The 22432-nt window shown below is 42.3% G+C and overlaps 1 protein-coding gene across 1 annotated transcript; it reads right to left on the bottom strand.

The window, feature by feature from the left end:
• Positions 1-2369: 2369 nt before the first annotated feature.
• Positions 2370-13455, bottom strand: TAF1C (TATA-box binding protein associated factor, RNA polymerase I subunit C). Its single transcript, XM_051974929.1, has 15 exons — positions 13353-13455; positions 9894-10063; positions 9104-9197; positions 7202-7299; positions 7019-7108; positions 6841-6914; positions 6242-6480; positions 5906-6022; positions 5664-5781; positions 5507-5578; positions 5236-5371; positions 4996-5139; positions 4743-4917; positions 4519-4656; positions 2370-4432 (listed from the first exon to the last, which is right to left on the bottom strand). The coding sequence occupies exons 1-15, from the start codon at positions 13357-13359 to the stop codon at positions 3306-3308; spliced, it is 2799 nt and encodes a 932-aa protein (XP_051830889.1). The 5' UTR covers positions 13360-13455; the 3' UTR covers positions 2370-3305.
• Between the last annotated feature and the right edge of the window lie 8977 nt (positions 13456-22432).

Here is a 22432-nt window from a genome sequence, read left to right as displayed (position 1 = left end):
AAAAGTAGAATGAACTGCCCTAGGAGACAACAAATTGCTCTCCAGTAGGGATCTCCAAAGGAAGGCTGGGTAAACGCTGTTCACTTCTATAGCAGACTGGATTCTTTTTCACACGTGGCCTCTGAGACACTCAATTTATAGATCCCATAATTATGCTCCATAGAATTGGATCTTAAAAAGGACACATTGAAATTCAATATGCAAAGATGGATGATGATTCAGCAATTTCAAGCAGGTACTTTTTAGATTCTGGATATCAAAATTCAGGAGGGGGTAGTATGGCAGAGTAGAATGGTGCACTAGATTTGGAACTAGGCTCAAATCTCACTACCATCACCTACTTCTATGACTAGTAGGCAAGTCATTTAACTTCTATATGCCTCATCTTTAATGTGGTTGGATTAAATGACAATTCAGGTCTCCGCCACTTCAAACTCTGATACATTTAATGCAGTTATTTTTCCCATCTATTTTCTTTCTTCTTTGGAAGAACTGCTTTTCCTATTATAAATTATATATGTAAACTATAAGTTATAGAATTATTTTATTTTTTGTAATAACCCATTTTGTCTAATGAGAATTTATCATCCTATAGTGGCCATTCTTGGTGTCTGTGCAAATTTTTCCTTGCTCAGTTCCAGTCCACTGAGATGGCAGGACTACATGCCCTTTATTAGAACTTTTTACACTAGCTTCATTGCTTCTGGTTGGGCCACTCACAAAAAGAGAGGAGAAGATAAACAATCTTTTGACGTTCACATCCTGGAATGGAGGTACTATGATTATTCCAACCATTTTTCTCCAATTCTGCTTCTTAAATCTAGGATGGAACTAAGGACAACACCACCTCATGTTCATTGCTACTCAGTTCTGGCACTGTCTCTCTTTTTTATTAATTTTTTTCCAATGTCTTTTTTATTATTTTTTCCCCAACTTTACGACTGATAAAATTATAGAATACATCCAACTAGAATTTATTGTATTATATAGTATAAATAGTTATAAACTATTTTGCCAATTTTCTTGACTATTTTTATTGAATGATTCCCTTCCCTTTAGAAGTTTTATTTCTTTAAAGATTGAATAACTTCATTAGGTTGAAGAATCAACCACCCACTATTGCTGTAGGAAAAAAAAATTGAGAATGTATAGGTTGATCATTAGAAGCCAGAAGTTACTAAATCAATCAAAAAGTACATAATAAAACACCTGCCATGTGCTCAGCACAATACTAGGCACTGGGGATTCAAAGACAAAAATGGAAAAAATTGATGCTATAAAAGGTGTTTATATTCTATTGGGAAAGAGACTAGCCATTTTTTTAAAGCTTTTATAAAGGTATCTTTACTAAAAAAAACATGTATCAAGAAATTACAAAACATTCCTCCAATATCACACTATATCACCTCCATTAGCTAAAAGCCTTTGTCATAGTAAATATATGAGCCTCCCAGAGTAGTTGTGAGGATCAAATAACACGTGTGGCATATTAAGCATTAGTAAATGCTTAGATTGTTCAGTTGTGTCTGGTTCTAGGATGACATCCATGGGATTTTCTTGGCAAAGATAATGGACCAGTTTTGTCATTTCTTTCTCCAATGTGTCACCCGTTTACAGATGAGGAACAGAGGCAAACAGGGCTGGATCTGAACTTGGATCTATTGTAATAAATGTTAAGCTAGATCTAGAATTCCATTGTTCAAGAAATATGAACTAAAAATGTTTAACTTGCTCAAATTTTACACATCAAGATAGCAGTCACCTTATTCTTGCTGCCTTGAATCTCATTTGCCACTTCTCAGTTTACACACAAGAAATCTCAGATTCTGTAATTTTCCACATGGGTTTGGCATTTCACTAGCTAAAATGTTTACTAGCTTTGAGATGTTAATGGGGCCTCTTCCTACCAAAACATCTCAGTTCATGTTAATGTAGTTGCATTTGTGTTCCCGAGTTTCATTTCTAAGTTTTATCGGTTCCTTTTTTATATGTTATTTCCCAGTATTCCCCGAATCATCTCCTTTCCCATTACTACTACTCTTGGAGTTTGCTGCTCCTTCAAGTTGCCTTCCCGTCTCCATGGCAGGGGAACAGCAATAGCAGCAAAAACAGATAAACAAAAAAAAAACAACACAATACATAGGCAAAATTCAAAGCCCATAATCCTCAACTTCTTGATAAGAGATAGTCCATCAGGACCAAGACTGGTGGTTGTACACTTCACCAAAGATGAGCCTTTTCCAGTTTCCTGCAATTAATCTTAACATTTTCGCTTAGCTGTATGTTATATAGTACCAAGCGTTTTATGCATTTGGTATTTACTTCAGAATTTTTCATCACTTATTAAAAAAAAATTCTATAACACGAGATTAATCAGCAAATATTTGGTACTCTTTATTGGAAGATACTGAAAAATATAAATAGGTATAAGGCCTCAGGACTTAAGGGTTCCGGAAAAATGTGTTTTTTTTGGCTCTTCACCAACTTCCCTACAAAATTGTTCCACAGGACAATTTAAGTGATTTCTTTAAATTCTATACAGCTCCTTGCATATACCTCACCCCTTCCCTGTTACCAACTTCTGGTGAGGTCCGATGAGTACATATGGGCAGATTAAACACATCAAGAGATTAATAGACTGGTTAGTTTCCCAAATCTGAAAATTGGACTATGGGGAGTTGGAGTCTATTAGTCTGAAGGTCATAGATTATTTTGAAAAAGCACGTTAGCTAACAATTTTAAAGGCTGAGTTAGAAAGTTGAGTTGCTACCAGTGCACAAACCTGAGAAGGCAGCCAAAAGATGGCTCGTTCAACACAAGTCTTCAAAGTCTCTATTTCAATATTTTCCCTGAAGAAATTGAGACTTTGCTCGAGGCTAAGGGTCACCCTTTTTAAGTACTTCACACACTGGTTCATGGGCACCAGGATGCTCAATATAATGGTCCGTCTCCCCGGGGGAGAGAGTTCCCATTTAGTGCAAGCCATTGTAAAATAAATAGTTTAAGTAATTAGTAGAAAATGTCAGCACCAGGGCATAGAAAGGGTAGGGTGCCTTCTAGTTAATTTCCATTAAACAGACCAGATCTGAACTTTTCCTGAAAATTCCCCCAAAAAGCTCAGTCATAGAATGAGCTTTGATAATTGAGGTAGAATAGGGTAATGATCTTTGACACCTGTGTAAATCCTTTTGGGCCTCAGTTTCCTCATCTGTAAAATGAGGTTGGACTAGATCCCTTCTAGTCCCAAGTTACAATCCTATGAGATCCAAGGATTTCTGAGGATCTTAAGATCCACAAAAAAGTCCTTAGAAGCCCATGCGGGGCTTTTTCCTGAGAGGCTGTGAGCCTGCAAGGGTAGGAGTGTGTCGGGAGGGCAGTTTCTGGATGCTCGAATTCTGGGAGTGGAATAGAGAGTTGAACCCTGGTTCAGGGGAGTAGAGGCTCTGGCTGTTTGGATTTTGAGAGTAGAGGGCAGAGGAGCTCTCTGGGAGAGGAGAAAAGAGGGTCTGTGTCCTTGGATTCTGGGAGCATGGTACTGAACATTTCCCTGGCTCAGAAGTGGAGAGGCTCTGGCTGCTAGGATTCTGGAATTGGGGGGTAGAGCAGTTTCCTGAGTCTGGAGAAGGGAGGACTGCAAGGTAGTCCCGAAGTGTCTGCCGCCGCTCTCGGGGTATATTTTTGACCCAGAGCTCCTGAGACAGCTCCAGAGACTGAGAAGTTTCAGACATCCTGTGCAGAGGGCTAGGAGTCTTTGAAGAATGAGGAAGGGGACTGTTGACATCAGAGAAGTCAGAAGTGGATCTGATGGAAGAGAAAGAACTAGAGAGCTGAGTCCGTCTCTTCTCCCGTGACTGCCGCTTTCTAGGCAGCCGGCTACCATCTAGTTGGCTGTCCCACCAAATGGCTCCCTTTCTCTCCCAGGACGCTTCCAAACGTTCACTCAACTTGTCTTCCGTACCAAAGGGCTCGTGTGTAGGGGGTGGATCAGAGGGAGGGAGCGGGCCCAGGTCCCCTTGAAGCAGGAGCCGGCCTTCAGCCATGGCGGCCTGCAGGCCCTCTCGGACCTTCCCTTTGTTTTCTTCCTTCAACCATCGGAGATGGTGTTGGGAGAAAGTAGGGGGTACCCAAGAAGGGAGGGTTGGGGGAACCTGTAACAGGGTTTTCAGCCAACGGCGGCAGCAAGCAACAGCCCGGGGCTTCCAGGAAACGGCGCTGGGCTCAGAAACTGTGCCCAAGGATGAGGTAGCAGAGGTCTGGCTGTGGGAATTGAGGCCTAAATCCTCCGTGTGGTCAGTGGAAGAAGAGCCAGCATTTTCTGAACTGGTGTCTGGCTGCAGCCAGAGGCGCTGGTAAAAAACATCTCCGGCAGCGGAGAGCTGGAACAGCAGCATGGTGGGGCTGGGGCAACGCGGCGGTACAACAGCAGCCAAGCCTGGGGAAAGACGGGCAGAGGACCCTGAGCCACTTGCCCGGGACACCTTCACCCTCCCCTCTCCCACAGCAGGCCCCGCGGCGCACCTGTGAGGGGAGCCCTGAGGCGGTCCTGCAGCAGCTGCTGCCCGTGGGGCTCCAGGACTGGAAAGCCAGGGAGGGAGTCAATGAGTGAAGGCAGAGACTGTGGCGGCGCCGCCAGCTGTGGGGCGCGATCGGACCCTCCTGCGCAGAGGGGAGAGCGGGAAGTCAGCCCGAGCTCCCTCCCCAGCAGCCCACTTGGCTCCCGCGGGTCTCGGCCCAGACCTCACCTGAAAGATGCAGCATCCGCAGGTGGCCCCCGAGTCCTCCGAGCAGCAGGGGCAGGGGCGCTTCAGGGCGGGGCGGGGGCAGGAGCCGAGCCAGCAGCGGGGGCGACAGGAGCCCGTGGTTCCACTTCAGCATTGGCACAAGAGGTAAACGCTCATCCAGCAGGTAGAGGGAGAACTGGGGGTAACGGGACTCGGATCAGCTGGGCGCGCTGCAGGCATCCCCCAACGTCTGCACGGGGGGGACTTCACTTACCTGGCTACAGACGAGATGAAGGGTGGGACTCAGGGGGAGAGGATCGGGTGTCCCCAAGTACTGAGCCAACAAGACGCGCTCTCCTCGCTGACAGGAGGCTTCGGCCCCCACGCGGAAAAGGAGCTCACCGCAGTCGGAGGGAGCCTGAGGGCAGAGCCACGGACAAGTCACGTCCCTGCGCCCAGGAGCCCACCCCCGACGGACGCCCCAGCGCCTCCCCTCTCGGGGACACCCCCGTACCCGGACGTCCGCGAGCCTGATCCCAGTGCGGTCGGCGACAGTCAGCACCCGCGGGTGGGCCGTGAAATCCGCCCAGCGCCACGAAGAGGGGTCCTTGAAGACGAAGGTCTCGGGGTCTTTGTGTACTTGCCGCAGCCTTGGGGAAAGGAGACTGCATCTCACTCTTCGTGGCCAGCGGGAGACAGGCACACACAAGATGCCCGGGCCCACTGAGGAAAATGGCAGCCAGGCCGAGGAGGCCGGTCAGCTCTGGCCTAGGGGTAAACATTACCCATGCTGGGGGCTCCACAGACACACAGCTCCCGAGCGAGTGCAGACGGCCAGCTCTCCGGGGAGGTGAGGGCTGCAGGGAACGGAGGAAGCAGATCAGCGCGGGGAGCCCTGTCCCCCCCTCCACCAGCCCCGGAGCCTCTGCATCCCAGGCTCACCTGAGGCTGATCCCGGTAGCTTCCTTTTCCATCTCCAGCACTTGCAGGGGCTCCGGAGGCCCTCGGTGTCCAAGTCTCCATAAAGCACAGTGATGGTCAGAGCGGACAGCCACCAGAGCTGAGGAAGGATAAGGGTCAGCCGAAAGCAGGCGGTACTCTGATGGCTGGGATGGGGGCAAGGAGCACCAGAAGCCAGATCGGGAAGGCCGAGGAGGGAAAACAGGCAGCTTTATGGGTCTCACCTTCTCCCTGGATTGTGCGAGTCACCACCTGCCGGACTGGTCCTCGGAGCAAGATGTGGCTTGGGTCCCCAAGGGCCTGGGGCTCTTTGGTGGGAGACAGTTTTACCTTCTGGAAGTCTGGGCAGCCAGCTAAGGAAGTCTTAAAGGATCAAGGTCGAGAAGGGCCATCTCTTCTAAACTACTTTAACGGAGCCCCAGCCTAGGTACTTGGAGCAGATTCAGCCCCCAAACCTAGCCAGCTCCCTTCAAGCCCATTAGCCCCAGAGCTACTCCTTCCTGGTTCTCCTGTATCCCTACCCTTCCCCCTCAGCCAGTTTCCTCCCAGCAGAAGGATACTCAGCTGGTCGTGGGCTCGCCCAGTAGGGTAGACCAGCTGGCCATGGTGGGGTTTAGCCCCTGGAACCCAACCAAGAGCCCCGCCTGTAGAAGCTTCATCCAGGAGCAGCCTCTTCCAGCGTGTCTCCAGCTCCTCATGCAGCAGCCCCCCAAGCAGATTTTCCACTTCCTCCCCCAGCACCGTGCCCCCCAGCAGAGAGAATCTTCGCTGGCGGGTGCTCAGGTGGGCCCAGGGGCACCTGGGAGAGGAAACAGTCTATTGAAAACAATATCTGATCACCATTCCAAGACACAGAAAGGATCAAAGCACATTTCTTACATCAATCTTTGAAAGTTGGTTGTATAAAGATTTTTATCCCCATTTTGTAGATGACAAAACTGAAACTCAAAGTTATACAACTCATGTCCGAGTTGGGACTCAAACCCAGGTCCTCTGACTCCAAATCCAGGTCTTCCATTGTACTTACTGAGACAGCATTGGAAGGTGACCAGGAGTTAATGGCTGGGGGAAAATTTTGGTCCTACTTCCCAACTTTCCCTTCTTCCCAATCTTAAAATCACTTAATACCCTCCCCTTTTTTTTTCCTTGGGTCACTTGCCCCTTGGGTTGGTATCCATTGAGGTCCCGGAGCAACCATTCTGTATTCATCACCATTTTGTTCTTGCGGGATTTCTAAAGAGAAAGTTTTAGTTACTTCCTACCTCTGGTTAACGGGCTGTCACCTCCCCATGTCATCAAGTGGCCAATTTTATCAGCTGTCCAGTGATCAAACTTACCTTTGTTTCTCCCAGGTTAAAATTCTCTTGCAGCAGCATTCCTAAGGGCCCAAAGGCAATGTCTCCATGATCCCACAGGAAATGGTTGAGCTGACAAGGGGATAGAGACAAGGACAGTGATCATTAATCACAGACCAAGATCAGCACCCAGAGTAACCCTTCAAAGACCCACTGCCCACTTACCTGCTCTATAACATCTATTGTTGCTTTGGCTCTAGCTGGTTGCTTCACTCTCCCCCGAAAGAGCAGATCTTGGGACATTAGCTCAGGATCCCAAGGATCTGAAAGGAAAATTAGGGAAAGAAGGAGCCCAAGGTTCTTGGTAAAGGGACCTGGGTTAGGTGGAAAGTCTGAGAATTAAGTTTAGGAGGAAGTCCTAAAAAAAATAGATAAATGTCCAGAAGGCAATCTTAAGAACCTTGGAGAAGAATCCTTCTAATTCCTTGTCCATGAAATGTATATGTCTGATAACGCTGAGTTTTGAGGTAAGAGCTTGCAGTCCAAACAGCTGCTGATAAATGAAGTTTCCATAAAGGAAACTTTAGGCTGGGTTCCTGGGTCCCAATAGGTAGGGGTGGCAAGCTACAAATGTATATCTCCCAAAAGATAAACAAAAAAGGACCTAAAATATGCTAATTACAAAAAATATTAATACCAGCTCTTTTCTAAGAGCAAAAATTAGAAACTGAGGGAATGTCCATCAACGGGAAATGATTGAATAAACTACTGTATGTAATTATCATGGAATACTATTGTGCTTTAAGAAATGAAGAGCAGGTACATACCCTTTGATCCAGCAGTGTTACTACTGGGCTTATATCCCAAAGAGATACTAAAGAAGGGAAAGGGACCTGTATGTGCCAAAATGTTTGTGGCAGCCCAGTTTGTAGTGGCCAGAAACTGGAAACTGAGGATGCCCATCAATTGGAGAATGGCTGAATAAACTGTGGTAAATGAATATTATAGAATATTATTGTTCTGTAAGGAATGACCAGCAGGATGAATACAGAGAGGCTTGGAGAGACCTACATGGACTGATGCTAAGTGAGAAGAGCAGAACCAGGAGATCATTACATACTTCAACAATAATACAATACTGTATGAGGATGTATTCTGATGGAAGTGGATCTCTTAGACAAAGAGAAGATCTAATTCAGTTCCAATTGATCAATAATGGAAAGAAGCAGCTACTCCCAAAGAAGGAACACTGGGAAATGAGTGTAAACTGGATTTTTGTTTTTCTTCCCGGGTTATTTTTACCTTCTGAATCCAATTCTTCCTGTGCAACAAGAAAACTGTTTGGTTCTGCACACATACATTGTATCTAGGATATACTATAACATGTTTAACATGTAAAGGATTGCTTGCCATCTGGGGGAGGGGGTGGAGGGAGGGAAGGGAAAAGTTGGAACAGAAGTGAGTGCAAGGGATAATGCTGTAAAAAATTACCCAGGCATATGTTCTGTTAATAAAAAAGCTATAATGAAAAAAAAAAAAAAATGAAGAGCAGGATGCTCTCAGAAAAACATGGAAAGACTTCTATGAGCTGATACAAAGTGAAATGTACTGTGTGTACAAAGTAACAGCAATATTGTAATGGATCAGTTATGAATGACATAACTATTCTCAGCAATACAATGATCTAAGACAACTCTGAAGGACTTATGAAAAATGCTATCTATACCCAGAGAAAGTACTGATGGTGTCAGAAAGACAATTGAAGCATACTAGCATACTTTTTTTTTTTACTTTTTTTCCTTGAGGTGTTTTTTTTTTTTTTGGGGGGGGGGTATTAGTCTGTTTTCTTTTATAACATGACTTATGGAAATATTTTGCACGATTACACATGTATAACCTATATCAAATCACTTGCATTCTCAGTGAGGAGGGAACAAGGGAAAGAATCTGGAACTCAAAAGTTTTAAAATGAATGTTAAAAATTGTTTTTAAATGTAATTGGAAAAAAATCAAATACTAAATAAAAAAAATTTTTAAAAGGGGGTACCAGAAGAGAGAGTCTAAGGAAATGTTGTCAGAAAGCAGCAAGTAGGATTGGGTAAGAAACAGCAAAACAGGCCTCCTCACCAGCACCAGGGAGCAGGAAGGGCAGGGGTCCAGGAGTGTCAGATTTCCATCTTCCCCACTTTGTCACATAGGATGCTTCATGCTGGGGGTTAATCTGAGAGACAAGGAAAGACTCCTTTAATCCACTCCCATATTACCAAGATTAATCTCCATTTTGTGAGGGAGTATGATATGGTGATGAGATCACAGGCTTTGGGATCAGAACACCTGGATTCCCATACCATCGTTGATGCTTATTCCATGTGTGACCTGGAAGAAACTATCTTATCTTTCTGGGCCTCAGTTTCCTCATCTATAAAATGAGATGGCTGCACTCAATGGCTTCTGAGGTCCTTTGTACTTCTAAATCGAGAGGCCTGGGATCCATTCAGTTCTTGTGAATTAAAATGGGCTCTTCCTGGCTAAGCCAGAACAGCTCTTTTAAATCTAAATCCTCCCTGTTCCTGTAGGGAAGGTATGAGCCAGTAATGGGTTTGGAGTCAACTTTGACACTTAGTCAGCCACTTCCTGACTGTGTAACTTTGGATTAATCACTTTCTCTCAGATTAATCACTTCCTCTCACAGTCAGAGTCCTCGTTTGTGAAAGAAATTAGATCTCAGAGGTTCTGGACCAAATCTATACTCCCAGGGGATACAGGGAAGGCTCCCCAAGTTAAATGTCTGGGACTTCAAGGGTCCCCAAGTCAAGAGACATCCCTCAATCTGAGTAGCAGTGAATAAGTTGGTTTGTGCCACCTAATGACTAGCCAGGCAACAGTTCCCCAGAAAAGACCCCAAGGCTGCTCCTACCGATGGATCCTGGGTCTGGGGGGGCTTCAGCAACTGCATGTAGTCACTCCAAGCAGGGGCCAGATAAGAGGCAGGGGAATCACTCAGGCCAGGGGGGCCAGGCAGAAAGAACGTGGGAAAGAGATTGTCAGGGAAATCCATCTGTATGCCCGATTCTTCAGTCTCAGTTTCTGTGAAACAAAGATAAGGACACATTTTCTTTCTCTGATCAATGGGAACTGGCAAAGAACTTTTTGGAGCCACAAATCTCCAGAAGGGGCAACAATGTAATCTACTGGGAATAAAAAACAAATTCAAAGGCAAATCTGTCCTTGGCAATATTCTTGGTCCCAGGAGTCCAATGGTTGGGTTTATATGATGAAGATTTTTGTTAACCCTCTGAAGCAGTTTATACATATATTCATTTATTCAGCAGCTATCTCTTAAGCATCTAACACAGGTAGTGCACCGTGCCATTCTTAGAGGGAGAAATGATTAAATAAGATCTGGTTGTTGCCCTCATGAAATTCAGTCTAAGATATGAAACAAAGGTAATTAAAATGCAAAGTACTTAATAAGTACTTTAAGAGAGGCAAAGTGTTATTTATGTGTGATCCAAGGGGGAAAGTCATCCTCTATTTGGGAGATCAACACCAACCCTGGATTGCCCTCATCATCTGCCTCCTTCCCTCCTGCTACTGAATAGAATAGGAAGTGATTAGAAAACTCTGCAGACAGGGTCTACTTCAGATTTTTGCAGCTAAACTCAGATGGGTCTTTAAGACTACAAGTTTCTGTTACTATAGTTCAGTCGTGTCCAATGTATCCAATTTGGGATTTTCTTGGCAAAGAAAAGCAAAAGTTTGCTATTTCTTTCTCCAGGTCATTTGACAGATGAAGAAATTGAGGCAAACTAGGTTAAATGATTTGCTCAGGATCACATAGCTAATAAGTGCCTGTGGTCAGATTTGAATTCAACAAGATGAGTCTTCTTGACTCCAGGCCTGGCACTCTGTCCACCGTGCCAACCAGCTGTCCCAATGCAGCAAAACAATCCTTTAAAATCATTCTTGATTCTCTATCCCATTGCTAGTTGATTGTTCCAAACCTTTTCTTCTTTTCTTCAACTTCTCATCCCTTTTCCAATCCCTTTCAATTGAGGTTGAAAAAACTGAGGCTATTCCCATACTCCCAAGCTCTTCTCCCCATCTCATATTCTTTCAACTATCCTCATTCTATGCTCCTTCATGGATGAAGAAGAGACCTTTCTTGCCAAGGCAACTCTTTTTTAATACCATCTCCTTCTTCTCCAGCTTAGTGATCCACATATCAATCCATTCTGTCTAATTTTAAATTGTTGCCTATTTCTCTGCTTCTTCCCTACTGCCAACAAACTCTCCCAAGTCTTCCTCAGTCTTATAAAACTCTACCTATTCTAGAGGTCCTACTACCCTTGCAATCACCCTATCTCCTCAACTAATCTCCTGGAGAGCTGTCTACGCTCAGGGACTATTTTCCTCTCCTCTCACTTCTTAACTCTACCATGTAGTTCTAAGGCCTCATCATTTCACTGAAATAATTCACCAGAACTACTGAAAATGTCTTTAATGCCAGATTTGACAGCTTTTTCTCAGTCCTCATCCATCTTGGCCTCTATGCAGCCTGTGGCACTATTTACCATCTTCCAGAGATTAATTCCTTCTATTCCCTCTGCTTCTTCTATTTCTCTGACCATTTCTTTTCGGTATTCTTTGCTGAAGGATCACCCATTAAAGGTTCTTGGTAAAGGGACCTGGGCTCTATGTTTGAGCTTCTTTTCTTTTCTTTCTAATTTGGTGCTCCCAATTCCCATGGGTTTAATGACCAATGTCTTAAGCATTATAATCCTAGAATGGGAGACAGCTCGGTGGTTAGTGAAACCTGAGTTCAAATATGCCTTTAAACAGATACTAACCATGTACTCCTGGGCAAGTCATTCTCCTCTATTTGCTATAATCCACTGGAGAAGGAATTAGCAAACCACTCCGGTATTTTTGCCAAGAAAATCTACAGAATTGTGGTCCAGTCACAAGGAGTTGGATGACTGAATAGTGTATTTTGTGGAATGGAAAGTTGTTTATGGGATTAAATGATCTCGTCTGGGGGAAGCACAGAATGATGATGATGATAATATGTGTTCCAATCCCTGCACAGCCGAAGTGGAATGGTGAAAGTCAATAATAGCGAAGAATTGAGAGGTCAGGAAGTGAGAATAAGTGACCAAATTTGAGGAACTTGAAGACAGAAGGTATAATTTAAGAGATGAATCAGGCTGGAGCATGCCTGAAGAAGGGAAGACTGACATATCCAGGGAGACTGGGGCTAAATAGAACCTGGGTTACATTCTACTCAGAACAAGTGTGATTGAGACTGAGACTGCTAATGTGGAAGAAATCAGTGAGAAGGGGAAACAAGTTGAGTCAAGTATGCATTTATTATGTACCTATGAAACGTCAAGCAAGCACTGTGCTAAGAACTGGGGGTCCTAAAAAACAAGGTAAAAGTTCCTGCTTGCAAGGATCTCAGAGTCTAACGGGAAGACAATTTGCCAACCCTAAGAGAAAGGCAGAGACAGATAGAAAACCAGAGAGAACAGAGTAAACTGGAGAAAACCAATATAAAGTTAATGGGTGAGGCAACTTGCCGAATGTGAATGAGAGAAAGAGAGAGACAGAGACAGAAACACAGAGACAGAGAGAGAGAGCGCCGAAAAGGCAGAGACAGAGAAAGTAAACTGGAGAAAACCACTATTTAAGAAAGCTGGGAAAGGCTTCTTGCAGGAGGTCAGGAGGAGGCAGAGGGGAGGAAGGAACGAATTCTAGGCGTGGGGTTACAGCCAGGCAAGCCGCCCCGTGTGCTGCATTTTAGGAATAGCCAGGGGCCCAGCGTCCCCGGACCGCGGACCACCGAAGGGCTTTAAGCCTCCCGGAGAAGTGGGACTGGGCCAGGCTGTGCAGGAGAATGTCTAGGACAACTTGCTCCTCTCACATCTTTCAGGAAAACAAGCCCAGAGCGGGGACGACACTTACCCGCCACCCCAGAGCTCAGCGGCAGATCTGGGGTTCAGACCCCGGTCCAAGCTGTCTCGCGGAGCGGGTCGAGAACACTGTTCCATGGTGGGAAAATCTCGGGTGTGGAGTTGGGAGCGGGGCCTGAACCCCAGCTTTGTGCCTTAGCCGAGCCACTCCCCGCTTCCTCCTCTCGCTTAGTTTCTCCCGGTCTGTAAAAGGGGGTTGAATGACCCCGACCCTGAAGAAAAGGGATCCAAGATTACCCAGACCTCTCCATCTTCAAGTTGAAAACGGCGGTCGCGAGTCCAAGCCGCGAGGGAAGTCGGTCCCACCCGCACCCCCCAGCGGGTTCACAAACCAGCTGGGAGCAGACACGTGGGAACCGAAGTAAGAACGCAGGCAAAACCAAGGGAATTGACGAGTCACTCACTGCGCATGTGCGGGAAGACTCCAGGCAAGGGATTTTTCAGAACGCCAGAGTCCGAACCTCAAACTTAAGCACCGGAAGTCCTCCGCCTGGAAAGAGCCGCCTTACGGAAGATGGCGGCCTCCTTCGTCTCATGTCTTAAATAGGAGCCGCCATTATCCTTGAGGAAATTAAGACTGAGTCTCGCCCCCTTAATCAGCTGCGTGGACGGTGGCCCGCGAGGGCCACTCCAAGGCCTCGGGAGAAACGCGGAGCTGGAGAGAAGGGGCTTCCTTGAAAAAGGCGAGTCTCTGGGAAGGGCAGGATGCTCTAACCCTTTTAAACTGTACCTACAGCGTTCATTCACCTTCTGTTCCCGCTGGGTTTGCTGTTACAAAGCACTTTTAGAACCATGATGTCATTATCTCATCCTGTGCAGAAATTGTGCCCATTTGGCAAATGGGAAAACCGGATCGAGAGGGGAGATTGGTCCAAAGTCACTAAGGCCGTGCTAGCTCTGGAGTAGGAAGGGACTGTAGGGAACGGAGGCCAGCAGATTGCGGGGACTTTTTTTTTTTTTTTTTTTTTTTTTTTGCCATTGAAAGCCCAGGGTTTTAGCACGGAGCCTAGTACTGAGAAGGTCTTAATTTATTGATTTAATCCAAAGCCCTCCCTTCCTACCGCCTCTTTCCCTAAATGAGCCTCTTGAGAGAAGGGTCTCTTTGTAACTCCCAGCGCTTTAGTTTTGTACACAGCTGATACTTACTAACGCTCTTCCTTCACTCGTGAAACTACATACAGACACTTTTTAAAGCCTTTCTTGTAAAGGCAGCTCGGCACAATGCCGCGCACTCTTAGAGTTAGCACTTTATAAATGCTACTTAACTGACTAGGAACCAGGTTTCGCGATTCCTGTCTCTGTTACCATTCGTGTCTTGGACCTCAGCTTCCTCATCTGTAAAATGAAGGGATTAGATTAGATCAGGGGTTCTTAACCTGAGGCCATGCCCCATCTAAATAAGTCAGCATTTATTACTAAAAGGTCCACGGATAGATTACAGGAGGTTCGTGAATTTGCCTGAATATATATATATATCTTTATTTCAATATAATGGGTTTTTTATATATGTGATATATAATTATATTAATTATAATATCTAATTATATAGTGTCTTTCATATTTAATGCAATTAAAAACACAATTCCCAGACAGGTTTCCTAGATTACATCAATCTGTCCCGAGTCCATGGAACCAAAAAAAAAAAAAAAAAAAAAAAAAGGAGAAATTTAGACTAAGTAATCTGAAAGGGCCCTTTTAGCTCAGCTAGTTCATCAGGGAGAATAGATGAAGAGAAATTTTCTGAATGTTGTCAGAGGGCAACGTTCTTAAAGATCCCTGATTTATTACTTAAGACCTGAATGATCTTAGATCAATAGTTTAATCCCTTACGTCACAGTTTCTCCATCTGTAGAATGAGAGAAGGTCAGATATTGCTAACTCCGACATTATGTGACTGATTCCAAACTCTTGACTCTCAGGAAATTCCTCCCTTAGAAAGGAGCAGCTCGTTCCTTTGCTTAGCTCTTTTTTTGCTTAGCTTTCATTCTTTTCAGGCACATGAAAGAGTACTATTAGGAACTTTCATATCATTAGAGCATGCATCTTAATATACAAAGATTTTTTTTAAAATAGTGACTATAAGCAACATTTTATTTATTTTTTTTAACATTGGGATTGTTTTGGATCATTGTATTGCTGAGAATAGCTCAGTTTATCATGGTGGATCATTGCACAGAGTTCTTGTTACTATATACAATGTTCTCCCAGTTAAGCTCACTTTACTCAGCATCAGTTCATGTAAGTCCAGATTTTTCTGAAATCTGCCTGATCATCATTTCTTATAGAATAATAGTATTCTGTTACATTCACATACCACAATTTGTTCAGCTATTCCCCAATTGATAGGTATCTCTTCAATTTTCAATATTTTGCCACTTCAAAAAGCTGCTACTTTTGCACATATAGATTCTTTTCCCTTTTTAATGATCTCTTTGAATACAGATCTAATAGTGTTATCCCTGGATCAAAGAGTATATGCAGTTTGGTTACCCTTTGGGCATAGTTCCAAATTGCTCTCCAGAATGGTTAGATCAGTTCACAACACCAACAATGCATTAATGTTCCAATTTTGCCATATTCTTTCCAACATTCAGCATTTTTATATGATCATATTTAGAAAGAACAAATGATTTTGACAAGTTAAAAAAAACCAAACATTTGTACAGGGTTTTAAAAGCTAAAATAAAAGGGAATTTGTAAGTTTATGTTTTGATGTCAAAGGCCTTTGCCTTTATCAAATAATGGAATCACATGATCAGATTTGCAATATATGTTGGTATGATGAGTAAATGTAATAAAGTTAGATTGAGGCATAGACTCCAAGCTGGTATTAACAGTGACCTGCATAATTGTTAATAAAGTGGGTCTCTCTGGCAAGCTCAATAAAGCCAGTAACCTCAGAGAAGAAAGGGCAGAAAAGTTTTGGTTGGTTATACAGAGAAAGTGGGCTAGCATTTAGGTAAAATAAGTTGACATTCAGGTAAGGCTAATCATGAGTCTCTCTAATAGTTAAGGAATGATAATTGTTTTATGAGACCCATTTGAATCTTGTAATGTTTACTAGGCCATCACAACCCAGATTTGTTGTCTCCTCCAAAAAGATTAAAAACTCCCTTAACTATACCAAAAATGTTAAGGATAGATGATCTATCTTTTGGGGATGGACCTTTTGAGGAGCTAAAAAATTAGATATACATAAAGTATCATAGGGGATACTGATATGAGAGATAATGACCTATGTTTTAAACTAAACTAACTTTAAGCTAGCTCAACTGAATTCCTGAGTTCAACTCAAGCCAAGGGGCTGAAAAACATACCTCTCCCCCTCCCCCTCATACCTGATCTTAATTCAAGCCAGGTGAATGCAGATCCAATTATATATTTAATACAGCATAAAGTCAGTTACATTGTAGAATCAATATAGAAAAAATGAGATAATATTAGCTTTGATCTTTTCATATAGGTTAGGGAGAGATTTGAATCAGGAAGATGACTTGGGAGCCTGTTGCATTCATTTAGGTGAGAAATGATAAGTCCTAAGGTGATACCTGTGTGTCTAGAGTGATTGGAACAGATCTGACTGTTGTTGGGGTAGTAACTACAAGTTTTGGTGATTAATTGGATATGTGGCATGAGGGAGGGTGAGAAATCCAAAAACATGAAGAAATTAGGAACTTGGGTAAGTGAAAAAGAATGGTGGTACCTTCAATAGAAATTGGAAAGTTTGGAATAGAAATGGGTTGAGGGGGACAATAATGAGCTGACATTGGGATTTTATGTTGGAGATATCTGTGGGACATATCCAATGGACAATGATGATATTGGATTTATTGATTTATTAATTCAATAATAAATTATTTATTTGAAACTTTTAAATTTGCAAAATACTTTCCAAAATATTATCTGAGCTTCACAACTTTCTGCCTCTAAAAGGTAGTGAAATGGACAAAGGACGGGCCTCCCCTCCCCTCCTTCAGTCTTAGGTTAAAGGGCAGGGCTCGAAGAGAAAGGTCTGCTCAGCTAGATTAAAGGAGGTGTTTTGCATTTCAAAGCATCTGCTCTACATTGAGGGGTATCTGTTCCATAATCCTGACCTATAAACTATGTTAAACATTTGCCATTATATCTTTTGTCCTGTAAAGTCGAGTCACTGTTTAATGTCAAAGGTGCCAGCAAAGGTGAACAAGAATGCTTATAAGGCTGTGCCTACTTCAGTTGGGCATGGAACCATGCCAGAATCCTACTGGAGGTCCACCCTGGCCATGTAGAACACCTAGGCCAGTTAGAAATAAAGTATTTCTAAATTATGAATTTCTATGGCCATCTTGAGCTTTTTTGCCTGGGCTATTTCAGTATATATTCTCAATATTATTTCTCCTGCTTTGACCACATTGACAGGATCAAGGATTTGCAATCTGTCTACCCTCCCTACTCAACTCGCACTGATCACTGATTCCTAACCAAAGACACTCATGACTTGCAGCAATACATCCTCAGGAAACAATCTATATTCCACATTGGAATGAAGCACAGCTTACTTGGATGATAATAAAAGGAGAGGGGGCAACTAGATGGTGCAGTGGATAGAATGCCTGGTCCTGGAGTCAGAGAACCTGAATTTAAATCCGGTCTCAGACACTCAATACCTGGGCAAGTCACTTAACCCCAGTTGCCTAAAACAACAACAACAAACTAAAAAAGAGAATAAGAGGGGGAATATTTCAGCACACCTCACCCATCTATAAGCAGCCACTTCCCAGTATTGTACCATGAGAAACTCAAATTAAAATTGTCTCCATTTCTGGTCATTGAATTAATTCTACATCACTACTGACACTTATATAATTCCAAGTCCTGTTTCATTCTCTTTGAATTAAGTTTAGAAGTTCAATATTCTTTCTTTCTGACTTAAGCTTAGAAGTTCTGTTTTCTTGCTAATTGCTATTCTATTTTTGTGTCAAGGAAATCTGTCATCCTTGAAGGATGCAGGTGGTCTGGTTTGTTATCTTTGGAACATTGACCGTCCTTCCAAAAAGTATGGTCTGTTACCACTGTGTCATAGCTAGCCATGTAAGTAGACACCACCAATGAGCTTTCCATGGTGACAAGATGGAAGGAAGAGTGGTTGTTCTATGTTCCAAATGTGCAGCCCATTATATTGTCCCCCACATCTAGATGCTTCTGATTTTGTAATGATTGTATTGTTTTTCCCATCTATGATGATGCTTTCTAGTTTTTGAATGTTCCTCCCTTTGTCCATAAAAATAATCTGTCAGGCCTCATTCAAGGTGTTTTGGTTTACTGAGTAGCTAAAGAATCTTTTTTTTATTGGTAATAGCCATCCACCCTGGTATTAAATGTGCTTGGAAATTTGTTGCCTCAGTTTACCTTAATTTCACTTGTGAAAACAAGTCACCTCTCAGGCAGATTTGTTCTGTTTTGTCAGACCACCACTACCACCAATCCTTCCCCTCAGCCCATGGCCCTGTGTCCAGGAGCCCTTGTCATCACAGTACTCCATTCCAGGTCACCAACTTTGCTTCTAGTCTCACTAAGTAGCTATATTTCAGAATTACAATCCCTGTAGAAACCCCTTCTTCAGACAATCAAGCATTAGTCTTTATTAAGCACTTATTAAGTTCGAGACACTGTGCTAACTGCTGGGGATACAAAGGGAGCCGCAGAATAATGAACTGTCTCTGCAGGCACTATAGTCTCCATCCTTTGCATTGTCAGAAACAGAAGAAAATGTATTGTCATCTTGTTAGCCTAAGGATGCCTGTACCTTTTCATCTATCTCATATCTATTTCTCTTCCATTAGATTAGAGACTGTCTCACTTTTCTGTCTGTATCTTTAATACTTAGCACAAGGCTTGGACATTACTAAGTACTTAAGTGATTCTTCATTCATTCATTCAATATGCATCAGGCAGGACCAGGGACTCGCCATAATTAATATCCCCTCCTTTCCTTGTTCTGGAATTGATCAAAAAATTAATATTATCATTGCTACTTTGAAACAAATTGATTAGTCTTTAGCATTGTAGTATCAAAATCTGTGATTTTGAATTGTGGACTGCCTAACCAGAATCCACCTTTTGTATTATTTACTCTGTCTGCTGGTACCCATTCATATCAGTCCCATCCTTTCAGAGCCTGAGTCCCAGTCTACACTCTTTTTCCATTGTGCCCTCTAAAACCTTTGTTCTAATGTAAACAACTAATCTTCATTTTAGACTTTGTGCCAACCTCTTCACACAAAATGACTTTGTATATAGTTTTTATATACACATTGTTTCCCCCAATAGAATATAAGCCTCTTTAGGGTAGGGATCGTTTCATCTTTGTATCTCTAGTGCCTAGTATAGTGCCTAGTACGGGGAAGAGGTGGGGAGGGAGGAACACAGTAGTTACTTAAGTAATTGTTGTTGAATCCACATTTTACAGAAGAGAGAATGGAGAGCTTAAGTTACTTTCACTTGGTTATTTAGTGTGGGAAGTAGGAGTTCAAACCTGGTGCTCCCGACTCTTATGTTTAGCATTTTAACCACTACACCTGGCTGCCTTTTCAATTAAATGTATAACTTGGTATAATAAGTAAGCAAACATACTTTCTATAAATTGAATAAACAATGTCTCATAATTTCTGTAAATTGAATAAACAATGTCTCCTATATACTTATATTACTGTAATAGGCATCTTCAAGATCTCCAGGTGGCAAATGGGATAAAGAACTACTAAGACTAGGAAAGTAAATGCAAATATACATTTTTGTATCAAGACTCCATTTTCCCTCTGAAGCATGGATAAGGGACTTGGCTAGCACTGTCACTGCAGCTAGATGGGGCAGAGCAAAGCCCAAAGACCTTAGATCACTGTAGAAACTGTAGGGATGGATAAGGATGGAGATCAAAATGCTACATGGAGGCAGGACCAGCTTTGGGATCAGACTCAGCCCCAGACTCATACTCAAGAAGGCATCACACAGAGAATCAGAACCTGCCAATTCCAGCCTTTTTGCCCCAGTCTTGTTTCCTCAGATGATCGAGCAGACCCTCCCTGGCAGATCTTCCCTTATTTCTCCTTTGCTACTTTTACTGACCCTAAAGAAGTACAGGGTCTAGGAAGGGGAAAAGAGTTAATCCTATGACAATTTTTCCCTAAATTTTTGCTGTTACCCTTTATATTAGCTTTCAATAAATAATAATTTTTCAAAAGGAGATTGTCAATAAATGAGATTGGTCATGAATGAGAAAGGGAAATTCCAAATGTGGGAAGATCAGAAGAGAAACAAGAAGATTTACTATTTGTGGCAGTTGTGTGTATTTTCTAGGCAATCGCTCTAGATCCACAAAGAGCCTTTGAGCCAAAAGAGGAACAAATTCCTCCCAATTAGAATTTAAGCTCCTAGGGATGTGCTGGTGTTTAACAACTAGCTGGGGTGTATTGGGGGGTGGGGTGGGAATGGAAGGGATGTACTCATGGCACTTAATGTTATTATTAACATTTTTCTCCATCACTTTCATTAAGCCTGCATGATAAACAAAGCAATGAATCAAGCTGATTTGTATCATCTGCAGATAAGGGAGTTGCAAATGCTCACCCTAAAAATTTAACAAAGCTTGTACCTACTAGTTCTAGCAGACATCTGTAAAGTGCCCATTAAATTCTAAGCTCCTCTTTAGAAATTTTAAGCCCCTGGGGGAGGAGCCACAATGGTGGAGCAAATCCAGGAATCTCCTTGAGCTCTCCCAGTTTCCTTTGAAAACTACATGAAACCAAGCCTCTGAACAGGATCTGATGGAATGAAATCATTCTCCATCTCAAGATAAAGTGGAAAAACTTCAAGAAAGGTCAGTCTCACTGGAGTGAAAAGGGTGTTCAGCCCAGCTCAGACAGACTGGGAAACTCAGTGAGAGGATCTTAATCATAGCAGATCAGAAGCAAATCAGAAATAGATCCTCGGTCCCAGCTCAGTAGCAAAACAGACCATTGAGGCAGCCTCTAGTCCCAACTCAGAAGGCAAATTCTTGGAAAGTAGGCTGTTTCCTGGAAAAACAGGCAAAACTATCCCCTTCAAACACAAGGGCCCCTGTGCTCAAAGCCAAGGCTCAGAGCTACACGGAAAGTTTGGGACAGTGTCCCCTTTACTCTAGGAACAGTTAGACTATAAAAACTTTTTTAAAAAATAAAATATAAAAAGAAAAGGAAAGAAAATGCACAAGAAACAGAAAAGACCTTGATCATAGAAAACTACTATGGTGACAGGGAAGACCAAAACTTAGATAAGGACAAAATTTTTTTTTGTTTGTTTTTTGAACTTGGACTAAATGTTATTGCTTACAAGGGGGATTTTAACAGGTACCTTTGCCATGAAAAGTAATGTGAAGATCTAATTAAATGAAGTACTGTATGAAATATGTTGATGCTGCATAGAGATTGTGTTTAGTCATGATTCTTTTGTGTTTGAAGGTAAAGAATATTTCAAGACTGGCTTCTTGAGAACTGAGTTGACCTTTAAGGACCATAGATGTCAAAGCAAATTAATGTGTGTAACATTTCCCCTTTTAATTAATATCTTCTAAGGTACAAAGAAAGCCTGTAAGAAGGCAGCAGGTATAGCAGCAAATGATCTGACCCTCTTCCCCTCCCATATTAGAATAAAGTACAAAATGTTTAATTCATCCATAACTGAGGCTATTGCACTAGCTAAACACTATTCAGCTCCTAATCAAAAAGGAAGACAAATACAATGTTGAAAACTTTTAAATATCTAAAATACTATTCCATAGTTGAATCATGGTGATGATATTATTTACATTGAGTACTATTCCAACTTGACCACTGATATGACAAAACTTCCAGAACTACTGAACTAATTAATAAAACTAAGAGTTGGTTTTATGGGAAAAATAGGTAAACTTCTGGTTAATTTGATTAGAAAAAGGAAAGAAAAAAACCAAATTACCAGCATCAAAAATGAAAAGGGTGAACTTAACACCAATGAAAAAGAAATGAAAGCAATAATTAGGAGATATTTTGCCCAAATATGAGAGCAAATTTGACAATCTAATCAAAATGGATGAATGTTTACAAAAATATAAATTTCCCAGATTAACAGAAGAAATAAATTACTTAAATAGTCCCATAAAAATAAATTGAAGAAGCCATTAATGAACTCCCTCAGAAAAAAATCTTTCTTCAGTGCCAAATGGATTTACATGTGAATTCTACAAACATTTAAAGAATAATTAATTCTAATACTATGAAGATTATTTGGAAAAATACGTAAAGAGTCCTACCAAATTGCTTTTATGACACAAATATGGTACCGATACCTAAACCACGAAGAGCCAAACAGAAAAAGGAAATTACAGACCAATCTCCCTAATATTCAAAATTTTAAATAAAATATTATCAAAGAGATGACAACTTATCAGCAGGATAATATACTATGACCAAGTGGGATTTATACCAGGAAT

Source organism: Antechinus flavipes, chromosome 2 (assembly GCF_016432865.1).
Source record: "Antechinus flavipes isolate AdamAnt ecotype Samford, QLD, Australia chromosome 2, AdamAnt_v2, whole genome shotgun sequence".
In the NCBI taxonomy this organism is placed as follows: domain Eukaryota; kingdom Metazoa; phylum Chordata; class Mammalia; order Dasyuromorphia; family Dasyuridae; genus Antechinus; species Antechinus flavipes.
The sequence above is the reverse complement of the archived record's forward strand: the minus strand, read 5'-3'. Positions and strand labels throughout refer to the sequence as shown.

What these genes read in the sequence shown, in the direction of transcription:
- TAF1C (XM_051974929.1), bottom strand. An exon ending in CCCAGACCCAGGATCCATCG is followed by an intron (nt 9,198 to 9,893) that starts GTAGGAGCAGCC and finishes CTTGTCTCTCAG; the next exon opens with ATTAACCCCCAGCATGAAGC. An exon ending in GCTACCGGGATCAGCCTCAG is followed by an intron (nt 5,579 to 5,663) that starts GTGAGCCTGGGA and finishes CGTTCCCTGCAG; the next exon opens with CCCTCACCTCCCCGGAGAGC.